We start from the raw sequence: 19,712 nt of genomic DNA, 5'->3' as shown, positions 1-19,712 counted from the left end.
CTCTCATGGCACATCAGTGCACCAGGGCACCCTGGTTGAAAATCACTGCTCTGTAGTTAACCTTGAGAAGTTTCAGAAATATGATCTGGATAGAAGTCACATTGTAATAAGCTGAGAAGTGGTCATTAAAGGAAGTAAGACATTAGACAGTATTTAAGGAGGCTGAGGAGGAGGGGAGCTTTGAGCTTGCTGGTAATATCTGAGAAAGAGTCAAACAGAAAAAGAAAAATTGAAAACCTAAGCGCGAGATAGCATGGTTGCCCTGAGAGGCCAGACCCAGAGCTGCACCATCACCATAGAGCCACCTGACATCAGTTGACAAGTGCTGTGACCAAGAGCCACCTCTGATGAATGTGTTGTGTGTGGGTGACACTGGTTCTTACTCAGCTGTGTGTGTGATGCTCTAAATTAAAACAGGATGAAAACAATCAGGATAGGAAGTTACACAGATTTTAATTAAAATTTGAAAACAAAAACCCATGCCACTGATTTTAACAGACCTCTAGACTTCTAAACATCGATGATAAGATTGGAGAAGGACAGATGAGGGAACTCCTGGAGTGCCTTTAAGGTGTGCTTTTAAGGTGGAATTGCTGTGGCCTGCAGGATCCTCAGCCTGTGAGGAGGGGCCATTTGTGTTTATGGGGTCAGAAGGGGCCTGCTGTGTTTATGGGGCCAGACTTGGCTGGGAATGAAGCAGGTGCCTTTGTTCCTCTGTCACTGGAAAAGGTTTGAAACCCTTGGATCTTTCTCTGAAGGCCAATCAGTGCTGTGTCGGAGGCCAAAGTGAGGATATTTTGTTGGGGGTAAAGTGGGGAGGGTTGAACAGCCTCAGGGCAGGGCATGGACACAACTTGTCCCTAGTCTACTGCAGCACATGTGCAGTCACCATCGTTTCCTTGTTTTTTCTTCTTGCCCATCACACATGCATTCTGCAAATGACACATAAATGGCAACTTTTAATACTTACATTTTATGTCTTCAAGTTCCGAGCTGAGAGCACAGGCACCATTCATGCTCCAGCTTCAAAGAGAAGATAACTCCTTTTAAAGATAGATTATTTATATTTCTTTAAAACTAAAATAAACTTGTATGAGCTGATTGTCACCCGCTCAAGTTCTCCAACTTAATATTTTATTCTCAGATGTTAATAATGTATAGTTTCTAGACTGAATTCAGAAGTATACTCATGTGATTATCCATAATTTCCCAATGTAGGTACGTAACACTATTGAGCAAATAAAAAGTACTGAGGCTTGAAAAGCTCGAAGCCATTTTTATAAGAGGAAGAAATGGAAGTAAAATCATTATTTTCTGGATAAAATTATTTTTCTCCTATCACTCTAATATATACCTGTGTCTGTTACCTCAACAATGTATTCATCCAGGCATGTATTAAATAAAACAAATAAAGCAAGGGGCCTACCCCCCTGGAGTTCTTGGTTTATTGGTATAACACATTGTGAAAATGACACTGGGTACATGAAATGATAGGAAACAGCGTAATGTTGTGATTATGTGAATGAGTAACTTCAGAGTCAGATGTTGTTTTAGTCATTTCGAGCTGCTAGAAAAAATATAGACTGGGTGGCTTAAACAGCAGAACTTTATTTCTACAGCTATTGAGGCTGGGGAGGCTGACGTTAGGGTGCCAGCACGGTGCAGTCCTTGGCAGGGCCTTTTCTGGATTTGAAGATGGCCATGGCCTCATGGCATCCTCCCATAATAGAGGGCAGAGACAGAGGAAGCCAGCTCTTTCCTGAAGTTTATTATATATGATACCATTCATGAAGGCTCCACCCACATGACTAAGTACCTCCCTAAACCCTACCTCTTGTTACTATCATCCTGGGCTGACTTGAATATATGAATTTTGGGAGGACAAAAATATTCAGTTCACAGCATATGTCTAATTTCTTTTTTATGGAGACAGAGTCCCTGTTGCCCGGGCTAGAGTGCTGTGGCATTTGCCTAGCTCATGGCAACCCCAAACTCTTGGGCTCAAGCAATCCTCTTGCCTCAGCCCCAAAATAGCTGGGACTACAGGCACCCTCCACAATGCCATCTTATTTTTCTGTTTTGAGTAGAGATGAGGTCTCACTCTTGCTCAAAGGGATCCTCTTGCCTTGGCCTCCCAGAATGCAGGGATTACAGGTATGAGCCACTGTGCCCGGCAACAGCAAACGTGTGCTGAATCATCTGTTTTCTTTCAAGCAAATTTCTTAACTTCTGTGGATTTCAGTTATAAAAACAGAACAATATTAGTTCTAATCTCATAGGGTTGTTAGGATGAAATGAGAAATTTTTTTATTAAGAGCATACTACAGAGTAAAATCTCGGTAATTGTTAGCTCCTGACATTAAAGTTATGTAAATGTGGGCAGATGTATGGAAGTTCATATAACCTAAAAGTTTTCATTACACATTCATGTAAAGAGAGTGCTGGCTGCTAGGCATACACATTACCATTATGAGATCATTGCATTCATGCTATGTGGAAGGGAGGGGCCGTGCATCTGCTGACAGTGGGGACAAGCAAGTGCTACTCAGCGTGACCTGTGTGTGAGGAGAGGCACACTGCTTGACATGGGTTGGCACCCTGTCTTTGGCCCCAGCCAAAGAAAGAATGAGGTCATTTGCATTCCATCTGTTAGCCGTAGTGCCCAGTGTAAGTGTTATCTACTTAAAAGGGAAGCAGGCCAGGTGAACATGTTTGTAAAGCTGGTCCCAAACCAAGCACACTGACACTGTGCAGAGGGAAAACAAGGAAGAGAAAGCACCAATGGTTTGGAAGCTTCAGATCACCAGAGCAGAACATACAGGCTCATGAATTAGAACTTTTCAGTTGCAAATTATAGATGCCACCTTAATCTAGCCTAAGTCAAAAGGGGGTTGGTATTTAACATAAGGAGAATAAGGAGCAAAATCAGGTACCTCATATTATGTAGAAGACTGGTCTCCTGCATGGAAACACTCCAAGACGCTCTTTACCTCCCAGCTTTGTTCCTGTTATGCCTCCTCCTCTTCCTCCTCTTCTTCCTCCTCTTTTTTCTTTTTTTTTTCCTCCTCATTCTCCTCTTCTCCCTCCTTTGTCCTCCTCCTCCTTCCTTCTCCTCCTCCCTCCTCCTCCTTCTTCTTCCTCTTCTCCCTTTTCTTCCTCCTCCTTTTCCTTTTTTTTCTTCTCCTTCCAGAGATCTTCTTTCTCCCTTTCGTGAGCACTCACAGTTGGTCTGAAGATAACCGTCCCAAGGCTGCTGGGTTTATATGTTGTCATGGGTCCAACTACCCAGAGATCGATTCAATGCCCTCTCTCTACCCACATGGTTCTCCATCACACAAAGGGAAATATTGTCCATGGAGAGGGAAAGAGCAACTCCTCAGCTTTGACCCAGCATCTATAATGAAGATTTGAAGTACCGAGTCAACCAAATTTAAAAACTAGACCTTATCCTTGCTACTTTTATATAGAATTCTGCCTATAAAATGCTTCTTCGTTGCTTCAGGATAAAGAAAGAAAAGAAAGTTTCGTCTTTATATCTTTGCTTTTTTTGTTTTCTAAGAAAAATAGATCATTAAGATGTCATCTTCTGAATTAATTAAAATACATAGTTATAGGACAACAATAAAATTTTGTGCATGGTACATGAACATTAGTTAATAGTATAAAAAAGAAAAACAGCAAATATTTAATCAAGTTAACCCTGAAATGTGTTGATAATATGACTGTCTTTCAGAGAGTTAAGGGAAATCTTCTATTAACTGAAGCAACTTAATAATACCCTCTATGCAGATTATCTTCAAGATATTATATGGAATAAGCTGCTAACAGAATTAGGTCAAGTCCCTAGGTGATACTGCTGAATGTACTGAAAACAACTATTTAAAAAGAATCAATAACAGTTAAAAAAAAATGCTTCCCTTCTACTGTTTTTCTGGTTATAAAAATGTATATTCATTTATACTCCTTGTAAATGTTGTAGGATTTAATACAATTTTCTAGTTGATCAAACATTGCACTGCCTATATTATCTGGCTTAGATGAGTATGAGGTGGGAAGTTAGAAAAGTGTTAACCAAAGAATTTATAGACTTATATGATCAAAGTAAAATAAAATAGATGATGATAATGGAGCCAAGGCTGGGGGAGGGAGGAGAAGGGATGCCACCAGCCAGCTCTGCAGCCACAGCTGTTGGTTCTGTGTCCTATTGCCAACAACGGATATTTCAGTAAAGTTTTTATAATTCCATCCTTCATTTAAAACAATATACTACTATTTTGCAAACTGTGCACAATTTATTATATAGAAAATAGCACAGTCTGTGACCTCACAGAACTTAGTGGAGTGGAATGAAGAAACTCTAGCAAAAAAAAATCTGGCAGGGACAACGTGCTAGCAAAGTTTTATGGCAGGGGAGGGAGAGGCATGTAGAGGGGCTTTTTGTAGAGACCTTGCTGTCAGGGACAGTCTACGAAAAGCAATGGACAGTGGTTCCCATTGCTCTGAGGGCTAGTATTAGAGGCTTGGTTTCAAGGCCCAAGACACACCTTTGCAGATGCAGAAGAGAAGCACTGTTAACTCCCTCAAACAGAAATGACTTTCATGTACCTCCTGTGTGCCAGGCACAGAAAACAGACCACAAAACAGACCTGACCTCTGCCTTTGTGGAATCTGAAATCTAACCAGGAGACCAGACATGGAACAAGTATTGAGTGCTTCCAAGGGGAAGTAAAGGTGTTGCCAAGTGTCATTAGGAGCCTGTATCCAACCAAGAATCCTAGACATGTTTACAGGAAGTGTTGCTTCGCTGAGACTTCTGAAGAAGGAGAGTTATCTAGGAAAAGAAGAGGGTTGGTGGTGTAGAGCAGTCACAGGGTCAGAAGGTAAGGGCTCTGAGCAGGAAAAAACCCTGATGGCTGAAGGAATTGAAGCAATCCTAGGATTCCTGGCCCAGAGAAATCAAGAGAAAATCCTGCAGTGCCAGACTGGTTGGGAACACTAGGGGCTGGTTGGAGGCCTTTTGAAATTGGGTCCTACAGTGTGGACAACAGGAAGCCACTCATGATGCAAAGCGGGGTGCTCTGTGGTCAGTGAGACATAAGCTTCAGAACCACAGCTCTATCCTCAGCATAGAGGATGCTCCCTGGAAAGAAGCTGTTCACAGAGTCCAGGGAAGACATTACATTGGTTTGGCCTAGGGCTTTGACAGTTACGAATGAAGAAAGTGAACACAAAGAAATACAATAGAGCCTCCATAGCTGGCCACCTCCCTACATTGTCCACCTCCTTAAGTTGACCTAATCTTCATAGCTCAGACATGCGCCACATGTACATATCAGGACAGAAGGCCTAGTTCCTTATGTTGGCCACCTCAGTATGTTGACCAGGTTGTTACAGTCTTGTGAGTGGTCAACCTAAAGAGATTTTACTATACCTAAAAGGTAAAAACAAAAGTAATTTTTCTCATAAAGTTCAATTTCCAGATCCACACAGTGTGAACAGAGAAAAGCCTTTACCTCAAGACTGATGGTCTTCAAGACCTACAAAAGTCAAACTATTAATTAGAATAAATATTTGAGCATCCTAAAACACAGCTGACCTCTAAGAGGTGGAGATTGATAAGACGTGAAACCATAAAAATACAGCCACGTAAGTAAGCATTAGAAATGCCCAGATACCTCTGTAAGGTGGAGGTGGGTAAGGGGATAGTGACTGATAGGCTCATTGAAAAGTTAAGACCAAATGACAAGATAATCCCTAGGTCTAAAATGACAAAACAAATTATTTTAGCTTAATCCCATCAAAGGTTTAATTATTGAAACTTGGAACCCCCAAACGCTCCCTCTGACTCTGTATGAACAAATGACAATATGGTCTTCCTGATAGCTCTATTTACATACATTGTGCTAATTTCAATAATGCATATTATTTCTATTGTAAATGAAATTGGAGTGAATTCTGGCATGTGCCAGTCTTATTTCATGAACTTGTTTAATGTAAGTCTTCCCTCAGCTGATATACCACTATTTGGGGGATGATAAACCCTGCACTTAGGACTGACTGAGAGCTGAGTGGTGAGGGCGACAGCAAGACCGAGAATCAGATTCTGGCTGACCCTTGGAAGACCTCGTGTCCCTGTCAACCTATCCTGCTCTCTACTGCCTCACTGCAGCATACCATGTTTTTTATAACATTTTGAGAGAAGCCAGTTTCCTTATCTCTATAGTGGAGATGACAATACCCACAGTCAGCACACTCTGCTCATCAACTATATTCATGTGACATCTTATTGTTCTAAGCTATTGAGTGATATAGGAAGTAGATTTTAAGACTCAGCTCAAAATTAGTGCCTCAGGTCTACCTGTTATATCTATTCTCAGCCATTCTGACTAGAAATTTATAGACAGCTCATGTATTATGTATATTTAATTTCTTCTAGTTACCAAGAAAACAAGGGATGAGCGACATAGTATCTCAGAAGTGTATATTTGTATTGCTCCACAGTAGCCACTAGTAGTGTCCTAGAATAACTACTGCTACTATAGCAATAGACTCATTACTGAGAAGAGTTAAGACAAATTGATTAATACAGTATCTGGGTCGATAGCCATCACATTATATATCTTTTTTGTAAATGCTCATGTAATCTCAGTTCCACACTTAGGGCTATGTTTAACACTGCCAGTCCTTCTGAAGATGACGTTCTCGTTATTTTAGTGGTCTGAATCTTATAAGCTTTTTGTGGGGTAGATTTCCCAGGAAAAAGCTCATGAGAATAATATTCACTTATTTTTGCTTATTGAAAACATTTTGTCTATGACTTTTATATAAAAAATCAGTTTTCCTGGACATAATTCAGATGGACATTTTGTTTTTCTTAAGTATCTTCAACATATTGTTCCAGTTACATTTAGCATAAAGGTTTGCTGCTCAAAATTCTTATGACAATCTTTTTTCCCTTATAAAACACTCACTGTTTTCTTTTCTAGATGTCTAAAATATTTCTTTTTCTTTTTTCAGAAAGCTCAGTGATTTTTATTAGAACATTCTCTTGTATTGGTTATATTGGGTCACTACTCTCAGGGATATTGTATTCTCTTTCAATGTGTAGTTATAAACTTAGAAATTTTAGGCAAATTTTGTTGAATTATAGTCTTCAGTATTTGTTTCCCTGCTTTTCTTCCTCAAGGATTTTTTATACAGGTAATGCCCAGGTTGCGAACAAGATAGATTATGTAGGTTAGTTCTTAAGTTGAATTTGTATGTGAGTTGGAACACATACATTTACCTATGACCTGTAATAGCCTCCATTCACGAGTGTCAGTTGTACCTGAGTCAGATGACTGTAACTCAGGGACTGACTGCATCTTCATATTGATCTCATTTGGCATTCTTTAATATTTACATTTTTCTTTCTAATTCTTTTTATTCTCTCATTTCATATAATTCTTATTGAAGTTTAATTACATACAGTAATGTCCATAGATGTTAATGATAGCTTGATAAATTTTGTACAAATGGATAGACTCCCATGCAACCAATGTACCATCAAGGTACAGAGCATTGCTATCACCCAAGAGTTTCTTCATGTCCCTTTTAACCTATCCCATGCTCCTTCTAGAGATAATCATTATTCTGATTTCTGTCCCCAAAGATTAATCTTGCCTATTCTTGAACATCATAAAAAGGAAATCTTGTGTAGGCAGTGGTAGATATTCTCCTGTGATTCAGTTCTTTCATGCAGCACAGATTCATCCATGTCTTTGCGTGTATCACTAGTTTCTTTCCTTTAGTTGCTGAGTAGCGTTCCTTTGCCTGAATGTATAACACTTAGTCTCCAGGTGATGGGAGTATGGCTGGTTTCCAACTCTATGACAAATAAAGCTACAATCTACATACATGCACAAGTTTTTATCAGCATGTATTCTGTTTGTGTGGTTATACACCTAGGAATAGAATTGCTTGATGATAAGGCAGGTGTATGTTTAACTTACAAGAAACCTCCAGAGTTCCATAGCAGTTTTGCCATTTTACACTTCTACCCAGAATGTATGAGATCCATTTGGTGTTCATAGTCTTTTACATTTTAGCCATTCTAATGAGCATACAGAGGTATTTAATTATAGTTTTCATTTGCATTTTCTTGATGACTAATGATCTTGAGAGTCTTTTTATGTGCTTATCAGCTATTTATATCCCCTCCTTTCTGAAGTTCTCACCCATTTGGAGGAGACCATTTGCCTTTTACTATTGATTTTATAATCTTTACTGATTCAAGTTCTTTGCCAGATATAGTATAAATATTTTTTTTATCAATATTTGACTTGACTTTTTATTTTCTTGTCATCTTTTGATAAGTGGAAGTTTTTAATTTTGATGAAATTCAATTGATTAGTTTTTCTTTTATGGTTGGTGCTTTTTGTGTTCAGTGTAGAAAATCTTTGCCCATAGGAGAAAGTTCCTATATTTTCTTCTAGGAGTTTTATTGTTTTGACTTTTATAATTAGTGCTGTAACATATCTTGAGTAAGTTTTATGCATGGTATAAAGAATGTTTCCTAGCCAGTTAAGGCTTCTGGAACAAAGTACCATAGGTTGGGTGGCTTGTTAGCCACAGAAATTTATTTCTTATAGCTCTGCACACTGGAAGTCTAAGAGCAGGTGCTGGCATAGGTGTGTTCTTGTGAGGGTCCTCTGTCAGGATACAGATGACTGTCACTGTAGCTTCACATGGAAGAAAAAGAAACTAGAAGGCTCTCTGGGATCTCCTTTATAAAAGCACTAATCTTATTCGTGAAGGCCTCATCTTCTAAGACCATCACGTTGGAAGTTAAAATTTCAATATATGAATTTTGCAGAGGCACATTCAGTTTATAAGACAGTAGATCAAGATTCTTTTTTTTTCTAAAACAATATCCAGTTCATTCTGCTGAATTTTTGAAAAGTCTTGCCTTCCCTCATTGAATGACTGGTTTTTAAAAAAAAATTTAGCAGTATACACATGAGTAGTCCTGACCACGGACCTTCTATTGTATTGATGTATTCATCTGTCATTCTGCAAATATCACACTGCCTTAGTTATTAAATCTTTAGTCTTAAAATAAAGTAGTGTAAGTCCTTCATTGTTGTTCCTTTTTAAATGATTGTTTTGGCCATTCTAGGTTTAGGCCATCATTTCTGTTATTCAAAATGTCATCACTATGTATGATATTATCTCTACGTTTTACATAGATGCTCTTTATTAGATTGAAGATTTGCTGAGAAATTGATTACAAATAGGCATTGAGTTTTTTCAAAATCTTTTTTCTGTATTAGCTGGAATGATCATTTTTTTGTATTTACTCTAACATAGGGAAACATATCATCAAATATTAATCAACCATGAATTTCTGATACACTTTGTCTCCACTCAATAGAATACTAGCAATAAAGTCTCTATGTGTAGTGTTAGTATGGTTAATAGATTTTATTTTTGGTTAGTATCTGCATTATATAGCATTCTTCACCCTTTGATTTTCAGCTTTCTTGTGTCCTCAAGTTTAAGGAATATCTCTAATATACCACATGTGGTATGATTGTTTTTAATCAGTTTGATGATGTTTGCCTTTTAATTAAAATATTTAGTTCATTTATGTTTGCTATAAATGCTGGCATATTATGTTTATATCTACCATTATCTACTTTCTACTCATCTCACTGGATTTAAATTCAGTTTTCTCTCCTTTCTTCTCTTCTTTTGATTAATCTAGTATTTTAATATTCAATATTCCTTTTATTAATTTGTCAGTTCTACAATCTCTCACTATTCCATTTGTGATTATCCTAGAGATTATGTTTCCTAACCTTTTACAATTTGAAATATATAAATAGTTTTTATCATTCTCCAAAGAAGGCAAGGGTCATGAAAACACTTTAATTGCATTTATCTTGTCACAATTTTTGTGGTTTCTTTTTTTGTCAGGCACTTTAATTCTATACATATTTTACAACCTGTCTTACATTACTATTATTATTTAGCACAATGAATATTTACTTATATATTCCCATATTTTACCTTTAAGTTATAAAACAATTATGGACTAAGCTGATTTCAATGTGAATTGTAGTTATATACAATTTATTCGGCTTTCCCTGATACATCCTGTTCCAAGGGTATAGCTTCCAGAGGTCCTAAATGGGATGCTGGGTCTCAGTTGTCACTTGGACCCCTCATTCTTTGAAAGCCTTTGACTCCTATGTTGATACTGTAGTTATAATACTCCCAAAAACTTTACTCTGATTTTCAGCAGCTTTCTTCTTAGTTTTGTATCCTATGTGGCCTAAATTGTTTTATGTGGCCTAAAGTTTGGTAATTTTTCTAGAGAGAAACCACCAAGTATCTGTCTCACTTTTCTTTACCTCCCTCTCTCCAGGATCCTGGCTCCTCAAGTTTCAGCTGCCTTAGAAAACTTCAGTTCAAATGTGTGTCTTCTGTCCTGTGAACTTATCAAGCAAGTTTTTCTTGCTTCTTTGCCCCTTAGTTTTAAGACCTTTTGCATGGATTCTCAGTCCACAGTCCTATATTAAGAATCATCAAATGTCCTGAGGGGAAAAACAGCCTAAAGATTATCTGCTCACTTCTCTGAAGCTGCCTTCCTTCTGACTTATTGACCCTGGGGATTTTGGTTGCCATGACAGCTTTCTAATGTCTTCAAGTGGTTTTCAAAATATTTTACTTGGTTTTTCCAGTTGTTTTCAGTGGGACAGCTGGCTTGCCCCAAGGTATTATATCTTAGCTGAAAGCAGAAGTCTTCCTATACCAATTTTAATCTCTCCCCTTAACCTTTCCCATGGGCTGTGATGTGACTATGGTGCTTTTTAGGGCCATCGTGACTATACAGCTAATACTATGAGAGAAATTGTATGGTAATTGCTTATTTAGTTCTTTTACTATTTTGATGAGTGGTGACATGAGTGTTTTAATGCATCTGTTTAAGGAAGAATTACAGCATAAAGTAAACCTTACTTTAGGAAACATTTACCTAACACTGACACTAGTAAAATAGCCGATAATTTCAGAATCCTCTCAAAATGCTAGGTTTAAGTCATCTAAGTCCTTTTTAGTTATTATTAAACCTTCAATTTTAAGCCTATTGCCTAAGTTATACTTTCTTTTTTTACAAAACAGCCCAAGGAGAATGTTTTTACTTTTGCTTTCATCATCTTTTTCTCTCCTTCCCCCTCTGTGATATATCAGAGTAAAATAATAAAAAGACTCACACATTGGCAGTTTGCCATCTAAATTCTATCTGGAAACACAGCAGGGTATTTTTCCCTTTTGTGTAATTTGAGTTGCTTTTTTTTATTCCCTCCCTAACTAATGAGCTCTTACTTTCTCATTAGTAAAAAATGCCAATATACAAGAACACTTAAAATGCATACACAATGAAATAATTTATTTTCAGCATAAAGGCTAACTGTAGTCTATGGCAAAATTCTGAAATCAGAAAAATTTTAGTACTGGTTAACATAAAAATGTTAGTATTGATTAACACATTTTATCATTTCAATTTTATATGTTTCTTTAGTAGCTGTTCATATTTAGTCCTTTAAGACATATTTTAGAATTTCTACTTTTTTCTTTTCTTAAGCAAAAGAAAATATGTGCATAGTTCCTATATGATATCCTAGTTATTGGGGTAAAGCTAAGAGGAGAGGGAATCTCAGTTTTGAATTATAGTTGGTGATGTCTTTTTGTAATAACAGTAATTACTTATTTCTTATATTAAAGAGTAGTAAATGACGTGTGCAGTTTGGAAAAATTAGGAAAACACAGTGAAGCAAACAGAAAACCCTATAATTATGTCAATACACAAATTAACACCATTACCAATATTTTATATAGGGTGGTCATAAAGTTGAACACTATTTTAAATTGTACATGAACTTTATGGCCGCCTGTATATATAAATATATCCTCATTTTAACACATACACACATATACATACACATTATTTTTACTATTTTTTTAAAATTTGAATTTCACTGAGTATTTTATGATACTCAATATTGAAGATTAAAATTAATTTAGGAATTAGTAATGAAGTTACCAATGTGATAGAGAAGCTCTGGATTGTTAAAAATATATTTTTTAATTCTTTAAAATAATTCATTCAACATTTTCAATAAACAGAGTATATGTATGTGAATGCCCAGGACAATCTCAGTTTATGCATTTTTTCATGATTAATCATTGAGAGGACTTCCTTTACTTTTAGAAGTAATTGGTTTGCATGAGAAATTATGTGATTTCATTAATTAAGTGCAAAAATTGGGGCATATAAAAAAGGGATAAGGTGGCTCATAATGACAAATCTGTCATAGATCCTGCCTTCCAGAGACTGTCTTATCTAGCATGGGAGATAAGAATTAACACTAGTAACAAATAATAAGAAGTAAGAAAAAGGTACAGAGATGTCACATACATTGCAAGGTGGTTAAGTGACAGATAATTTAGAATTTGTGGAAAAACTATGTATAAAATTCTATGACGAGTAAGGGCACTTCAGGTTCAAGGAGCCTAAATGTGATCAAAGGAACAGAAATGCAGGAAACAAAGACATCATTTTACAACCATCAGTCTGACAAAAACTAAGAACTTAAGAACTCCATTGAGGCTTTTGCTTCTGGTAGAATGGAAGAGATTGTGGTAGAAAGGCTCCGAGTAAGAACAATTAGAAAAATAATAGAAAAGACAAACACAATCTGTTTACGGAATCAGGGAGCTGTTGAGATGGTGAAGATGGAGGAGGCCAACATTTCCAAGAGGAGAACTGAACAGAGAGATGCTGACTGCCAGGGCTTTCTCCAGTTCAGGGCACTGGCCCAGGCAGAGAGTCCACAGAGGGGACACAGAAGACAGGCCAGATCTGTGGGCACCAGGACCGTGGTGATAAAATGAAAAGCAAGAGAGGCTCCCACACAGGCTGAGCTTCTTGCTGCTGTCTGCAGCTGGGTAGGACGGGGTAAAAGAGAAACTTCACCCTCCGACACACAAACCACATAGATGTTCACGGAGTTTCCAGTGCTGAGGACACAGACCTCTCTGAGGAGCGAACTCTGAGACACATTCAGTCACTACATGAGGCTGGCATGACAAAACCGGAGACTCAGACGTGCTCAAACATGGGGTCCGGGTCTCCTTTCAAGACGGTGGCCAAGTTCTGAAGTTGTACGTAGCATAGGCCAAAACTGCAAATCTTTGAAAAGTAGGATGATACAGACCCACCAAATGAAGTGTAGTTACGACTGCCCAGCCAGGCTTTCTGTGAAGCCAGGAAGGGACGTGCACTACATAGACTGATGTCTGTCAGCTTGGATCAGCTCAGGCGCTGATTGGATTAAGTTAGTCAGGACCTTCCTCCTAGCAGAGGCAATGGCAAAGCTACTCTGGTTGAGATCACACCATGTAGAACCTCTGCATTATCTTATTTTGTATAGACGCAGTGTCTCATCTCTCTACTGGTAGGCTTGCCAAGAGGATAGAACCGTATCACTGGAAGACGAAGGGAAACAGACAATAGAAACTAACCCGCACCTGATACCTGATCACTGTTGGAGGAGGTTAGAAAAACAACTCATTCTTCTGAATATCGGTAAATAAAAGAGAAAAATCATCTGATTGCCTTGCACTTTCTGTCTGAACTCTACCTCCAGAGGAAATAAAGAGCTGATGAGGGGAAGTTCTTCCTTAGGAACAAAAATATCTAGTTGACAAATGCAGGAGGGCTGATAGAAAACCCTGTCGCCATTTTGTAGTCTTTGTAGTAAAATAATTGACCTACATTATGGTCATTAATGAGGGCTAAAACCGTGCGATGGAAAGACTGATGAGATTTATAATGTGTGCATCAAGCTGACAAAACCTGGTATTTTTGAAAATGTTCACAATAAAAAATGTATTTTAAAAATGTTTAAAAATTAAAAGAGTTTAAAAATTAAAAGACTCATGTAGACCCTCATACACTTTTGCAAATTGTGTGAACACTTTGCAGAGAAATGTGGTAATACATAAGAAAGACCAATGTGCAGGCCCAACAATCCACCTATTTCTAGGCACAAACCATAGAAAAACTCTCCCATACATGTGCAAGGAGATGTACTTAAGAATGTTCCTTGCAACTCTACTAAAAGTAGCAAAATGTAGGAAATAACCTAAATGGTCATCAGTAAGAGAAGGGATTTTTTTATAGGTGGCATTCAGTCAGTTTAGTTCATCTAGATTAATTAGAACTAAACCTATCAACATAATCCTGTGCAAAAGGGAAATTGCTGAGGGGAAACTTTTTTTTTTTTTTTTGATTATACAGGTAAGTATGAGAAACGTATTTTAATTTCAGGTGTATAAAATCTAATGGTATGCTGAACACTATCACATGTCATTTGTTAACACATACTTGTTGTAGAAGTATTGAAATAAGCCCTATGTGATGATAACACACCCATGTTTTATTTAAAAGAAGAGGATTATGGTGGTGCCTGTGGCTCAAGGAGTAGGGCGCCAGCCCGATATACTGGAGGTGGTAGGTTCAAACCCAGCCTCGGCCAAAAAAGCTGCAAAAAAAAAAAAAAAAAAAGAGAATTAGTATTTGGAATAATATACAGAGGATTTCAAATGCATCCTTCTTGTTTTCAAAAGAAAGGGGATTTTAATAAATGTTAGTTTATTAAATGTTAATATTGGGTAAATCTGTGCTGTAATTAAATTTTATTAAATCATTCTCTATAGAATGTCTCTCATTAGCTTACAGATAGTAATAATTAAGAATTTTTAAATGGAGCAGTATTTTAAACATATGTGGAAAGATGGCATTGTGCATTTATATAAACAGTTTTTGTGTACATGCATTTGTTAAAAGGAAGAGTGGAGGAAATTACCATTTCAAGAAGGCCTACACACACAGAGCTCCGTTCTCCACTCCGATGAACAAATGCTGGGAAACAAATATTAAAATTCAGATAAGTGAAAAAATACACTTGGCTTTGGAAAGCAATTGGAGGCATAAATTATCTTATTTATCTAGAAAAATAACAAAAAATAGACTGTACTCTGCTAAAATGGTCCCGAGTAGTTGCTGTCATTCTTTGATTACTTTGGACAGCTGTCACATTATTATTTCCATGGTGAGCTCTATATATTTTTGAGATTGACCATCTGGCATTGTATAGACCATTTTATCTCTGCTAAAAGTAGATTCACCTCCAAGCCAACCATAAACATACAACTTCAGATATAGATCCCTAACTTGACTGTGTGCCTAGCTCTTACCTGCTTCTGACACATCTATTCAATGTCATTAACGTTGCTCAGAAAAGAAAAAATACCGGGAAAAGAGAGAAAGCAAAATCTAGTTTATTTTCTACTAGAAGTTATTGAAATTCTTGAGGAAGGGAAATGGCTCTAGTCTGAGTAACAGGAAGAGAAGTTTGCGATCTTAGGAATTAGTCTAATCTAAATACCTGCTGAGGTTTAAAGTCTGTGGCTTTGTTTCCCCGTCCTTCAGCAGAAGAGTAGTAACAGTAATAGCTTAAGCTGGACTAGCATTTTGCTCTTGGGAAGCATTTTCACATCCACTTTTTCAATAATCCTTCTTTATGGGTGAAAAAACTTGAGTCTGAAAAAGGTGATTTTACAATTACAAAGTGCCAGATCTCCTGAGTTCTTGTCCAGACGTCTCATGGCTAATACTGAAGTGAGAAAAATTGAAATGAACTTCTGAAGTTCATTTCAAGAATAAGCCCTGACATAGAAACTGATAAGTGGGTGACCTGATGTGAATAAAATAACACATTAAAATCAAGTCGTATGGAGCTAAGTACACTGTAGGCTATCTCACACACACACACACACACACACAATTTGGGTAATGAAAATAGGTGGGAAAAGCTATGCATAATCCATCAATGTGGAACAAGTAGTGACTTCATAAAAAGAAGGGAAGGTAGGAAGAGAGAGGGGGAGAGAGACGGAAAGACCTTTGCAACTTGAAGAAAAAAAAAAGGAAAAGGAATCTTGCTAACTAAACTTCTGGGGTTTCTTTAAATCCAGTTTCTGCCAAAAGATTCAAGCACAGATTTGGGACTTATATATTTGACAAACCCCCATATGCTGGCTTTTCCCTGCAAGCATTTACTCTGGCTTCCTGAATCTGTGCTTGGTTGAGTATGTGGTTTTACAATTGCTAAAAATACCCTGAAGTCAAGCTCTTTCTCTCCGTTTTTATGCAGTTGATAAAACGGCCACTCTCCGGCATCAGATTTTCCAAGGCTGGGTCTGTAACCTTTAATAAACCATTCCTTCCCTAAAAGCAAGGTCCTTGCGCAGGGGTCATTTATGTTTCACTTCAGTGCAAAGGGAAAATCAGAGACTGATGAAATGGGAACTTGAAAGAAATGTTCTATTTTTTTTTTCAACTATCTCAATCAATAGTTAATCAGGGTGGCTTTGGGATTACTTAAAGGTACTATGTGAAGCTCAGCTGTCAATATGATGGAAACTCCCAAAGGAACCACTAGAACTGTCCACTCAACAGCAGTAGTTCCAAAAAAAAGTGTCCTAGTTCCTGGGTTTGCCACAGTCTGTGCACCTGTGCTAAGGTCAGCACATTAAGTTTCAGAGCTGTCAAGACAAACCCACCAACCACTACTCCCGCAACCTTGCTTTATCATTATACATCCCAGCAGGTAGGACCTGCACGTTATTTGCAGGGACCGGTGAAAACATGGATCAAAAAGCAGGGGAAAGTATTAAAGTACTGCAGTACAAAGGGCTGTCCTTTCTTCTGTGGTCTGGTCTCTTGATTTGGTGTTTTGTATTTGCCATTTAGTCCCTGCCGAGTGTTGGGCAGTATTACAGGGAAATTGAACCAGTCACTGCTCTTTGCCGCATGCCTCCTGTACCAGCCCATGTTCGGTGATTTCCAGGGATACCCCAACAGTGTGGGGACACCTGAGGGATCTGGGTCGAGAGACTCATCCCCAGGTGCTGCCAGCCAGATGTACAGTGGTCCGTGGAGGAGATGACCACCGCAGGCCACTGCTGGCCAATACTTGGAGAGGCTCCAGGCACATGTGCCAGACCCTGATCTTGTTAGCACTTGTTCCCAGGCCCCTGTCAATGGGGAGGGGAGGGTTGATTCCTGGGTAGGGGCAGGCAGAAGGAGGCTGGGTGGGCTGGGATCTAGGAGGCAGGAGAGCAGCCAAGAATCTGGACAAGGAAGGCAGGGAGGCTGCAGGACATGGGGCCAGGACAGAGGCACCAAGTCCCCAGCACATGTCCCATTTTCCCATCGACTATCACTTACAAAACACAAAGTAAAAGAGAAAATTATTACAAATTACAGAAGGATGATCAGAGAGCAGTAAACATCTAGCTCTTCAAAGGGAGGACTGTGTGTATCTGTACTGGTCACAGGCTGGTAAGTGGCCCTGCTGGGGCACTGGTCCTGTCACCATTTGGCCAGGCCAGATGCAGACATTGCCCTAATGTAGAATTAATCAGAGGATTCAGGAGGATGCAGGGAGTCTGGTAAGGCAAAGCCAAATGCTTTGAGTGCGTCTTCTGTCTTCTTTCATGAGAGATGAAGTTGCTTTAATATTACTTCAGTTTAAGTGTTCTTTCTTACTAACTTCATTTACATAGTAATTTATATAGCAACTTTTATTCCTGGCCATCTCTTTGCTAAGTGTTCTCATTGTTCTGATAATCTTTGTAATTTCAGGTGAGCATATTGAAGGTCAGGGACGTATTACTTCATTAAGTTAATAGCACACTTTGTCAATTTTCTTAAATAAATAGATACTTGCAGTAGCAATAAAATTACACCAAGGTGTCTCCAACTCTAGATGAGGATTTTCAATTTTTCTGAGTACATTGTGCACTTTTAAGTGACTTATGGACATGGAATGATGCATATTTGTTCAATTTTCCTTTTTGTTACATTCAGCTATGCTATGGAAAATCTTTTCCTCCTGATAAATTCAGGTCAAATCCCTTGCTTTCAGGTAGTCAAAGTTTAGAGTTTTAGAATTTCAAACTCATCTGTCCTCCCTGTACCTGTCAGGCCTCAGGCTGAGAGACTTGGGCTGAGAAGGGGTGTGGGCTGCTCCGGCCACATCTCTCCCTCCTTCTCTGTACTTACTCTTCTGTTTTGATAATCTTTATAATTTCAGGGGAGCATAGTGAATGTCGGGGACATATTTGTTACGTTAATAGCAAACTTTGTCAGTGTTCTTAAATGGATAATTGCAGTACTAATAAAATTACTACTATTTTCCCCCAAAGATCTCTGATGAGAAAAAGAGACAGGAGATAGGGAAAAGGTCTCTGACTTTGTGGGAGCTCTCGTGGCCTCTTCCGGTTAACACTGGATGGTTGTCACCAAGATCTCGGGGGCACAAGGCCAAACGTGGAGCATGGAAAACATGGGTGAGGTTTGGGGAGCCCTGCAGAGAACGGCAGCACTGGAGGGTTTCTCGCCCCTCAGCCACCTTCATCCACACCACCCACAGTGTGTGCTGGTCGTTCACCCACAGCATCTTGTCCCTGACATTGTTTCCTCTGACAGGCAGCCCCCTGATATGTCATGACAACAAGACAGCTTTCTCTCACACCTCCTTAAGTGCTACTTGCTGCATAGAAAAACCAGTTACCCTCATTCCAATAAAAGATGGCAAGGCCAATACCCATGGCTGCCCCATCGGCCTTGTCAATCTATACACTTTTCTTCCCTTGCTGAAATGCCACAGTGGGCAGCTCTCTGGTGTCTACTGTATAAGGAGACATCCAACCGGGGAATGGGATGAGACTATCCCCTTGCGGGAGAGTTCTCCCATCTCAACAGGCAGGTCACTTGCTTCTCCTCCTCTCTCCACCATCAGACACGTTCCATCTTGGGAATGCCAAGAGATAAAGGTCACTTCATATGAAGCGACAGCAGGTTTTTATGATGACATAGTATGGAGGAAAATTAGCAGTGCAATTAAAAGTCACGGTGTCAGATGTTAATCTATGAACTTCCTTTAGAGGGATGGTGGGGGGAAGATTCAGCCTGTGTCAGTGTGTGTGGAGGTGAGGCCCACTGTCTCCAAGAATACAGGGGTATGTCAACAGTGGAGGGGGAGAGCTCATCTGGGACAGACACACACAGAGCAGAAAAAGCATCTGCCACTTGGAAAGAGACAGTCCTGAGAGGTAAAAGAAATAATGCACTTCACTGACGTGGTTTCAGGGACGAGCCAGACGCAGCAAGGCTGTGCAGGGGCCATCCAGGAGACAACATGGAGCATGGCTCAGGACCAGGCGCCGCCTGAGTGGTGCAGTTGCCATCTCTGCACACGTGTCTAACCACTCGCTCACTGGGTGTCTTTTTCTTTTCAATCTTCAGGAAGAGGCAGCCAGAATTCTCGCCCACCAGCCAGTGTCCGTCGGCACATGTGCAGCTTTGAAACCCCCACACTGCAGTGAATGTGTAAGAGAAGCTGCATGGAGGATAGAGTGGTTTGCCCCTTGCTTTCTCTCTCCTGGGTTTCCCACTTTCTGACACGGAACCAGATGTGGTGCATGCCCTCAAGAATGAGGAACTCATTGACGTGCCATGGTTTGCACGACTGCCTTAATTTGTCCATCGTTCTTAAAAGGACACTGTCAAGTTGTTTATTCAGGTTTTTTTTTCTGCT

The 19,712-nt window shown here is 39.0% G+C and overlaps 1 protein-coding gene across 4 annotated transcripts in view; it reads left to right on the top strand.

Annotated features, from left to right (window-relative positions):
• GRM1 (glutamate metabotropic receptor 1) overlaps positions 1 to 19,712 on the top strand; it is a 345,481-nt gene that overhangs the window by 317,455 nt on the left and 8,314 nt on the right. For 2 of the 4 annotated variants that reach the window (XM_012805442.2, XM_012805441.1), the window contains one exon: positions 19,421 to 19,504. The exons of the other annotated variants lie outside the window; for them this stretch is intronic. In XM_012805442.2, coding sequence (XP_012660896.1) covers positions 19,421 to 19,481 — 61 coding nt within the window. In that variant the 3' untranslated portion in view covers positions 19,482 to 19,504. The remainder of the gene's footprint in view (positions 1 to 19,420; positions 19,505 to 19,712) is intronic. 4 annotated transcript variants of the gene reach the window in all.

Source organism: Otolemur garnettii, unplaced genomic scaffold, assembly GCF_000181295.1.
Source record: "Otolemur garnettii isolate 467f Iridium unplaced genomic scaffold, OtoGar3 scaffold00042, whole genome shotgun sequence".
Taxonomy (NCBI): domain Eukaryota; kingdom Metazoa; phylum Chordata; class Mammalia; order Primates; family Galagidae; genus Otolemur; species Otolemur garnettii.
Note: the sequence above shows the minus strand (reverse complement) of the source record. Positions and strands in the feature narration are given on the sequence as shown.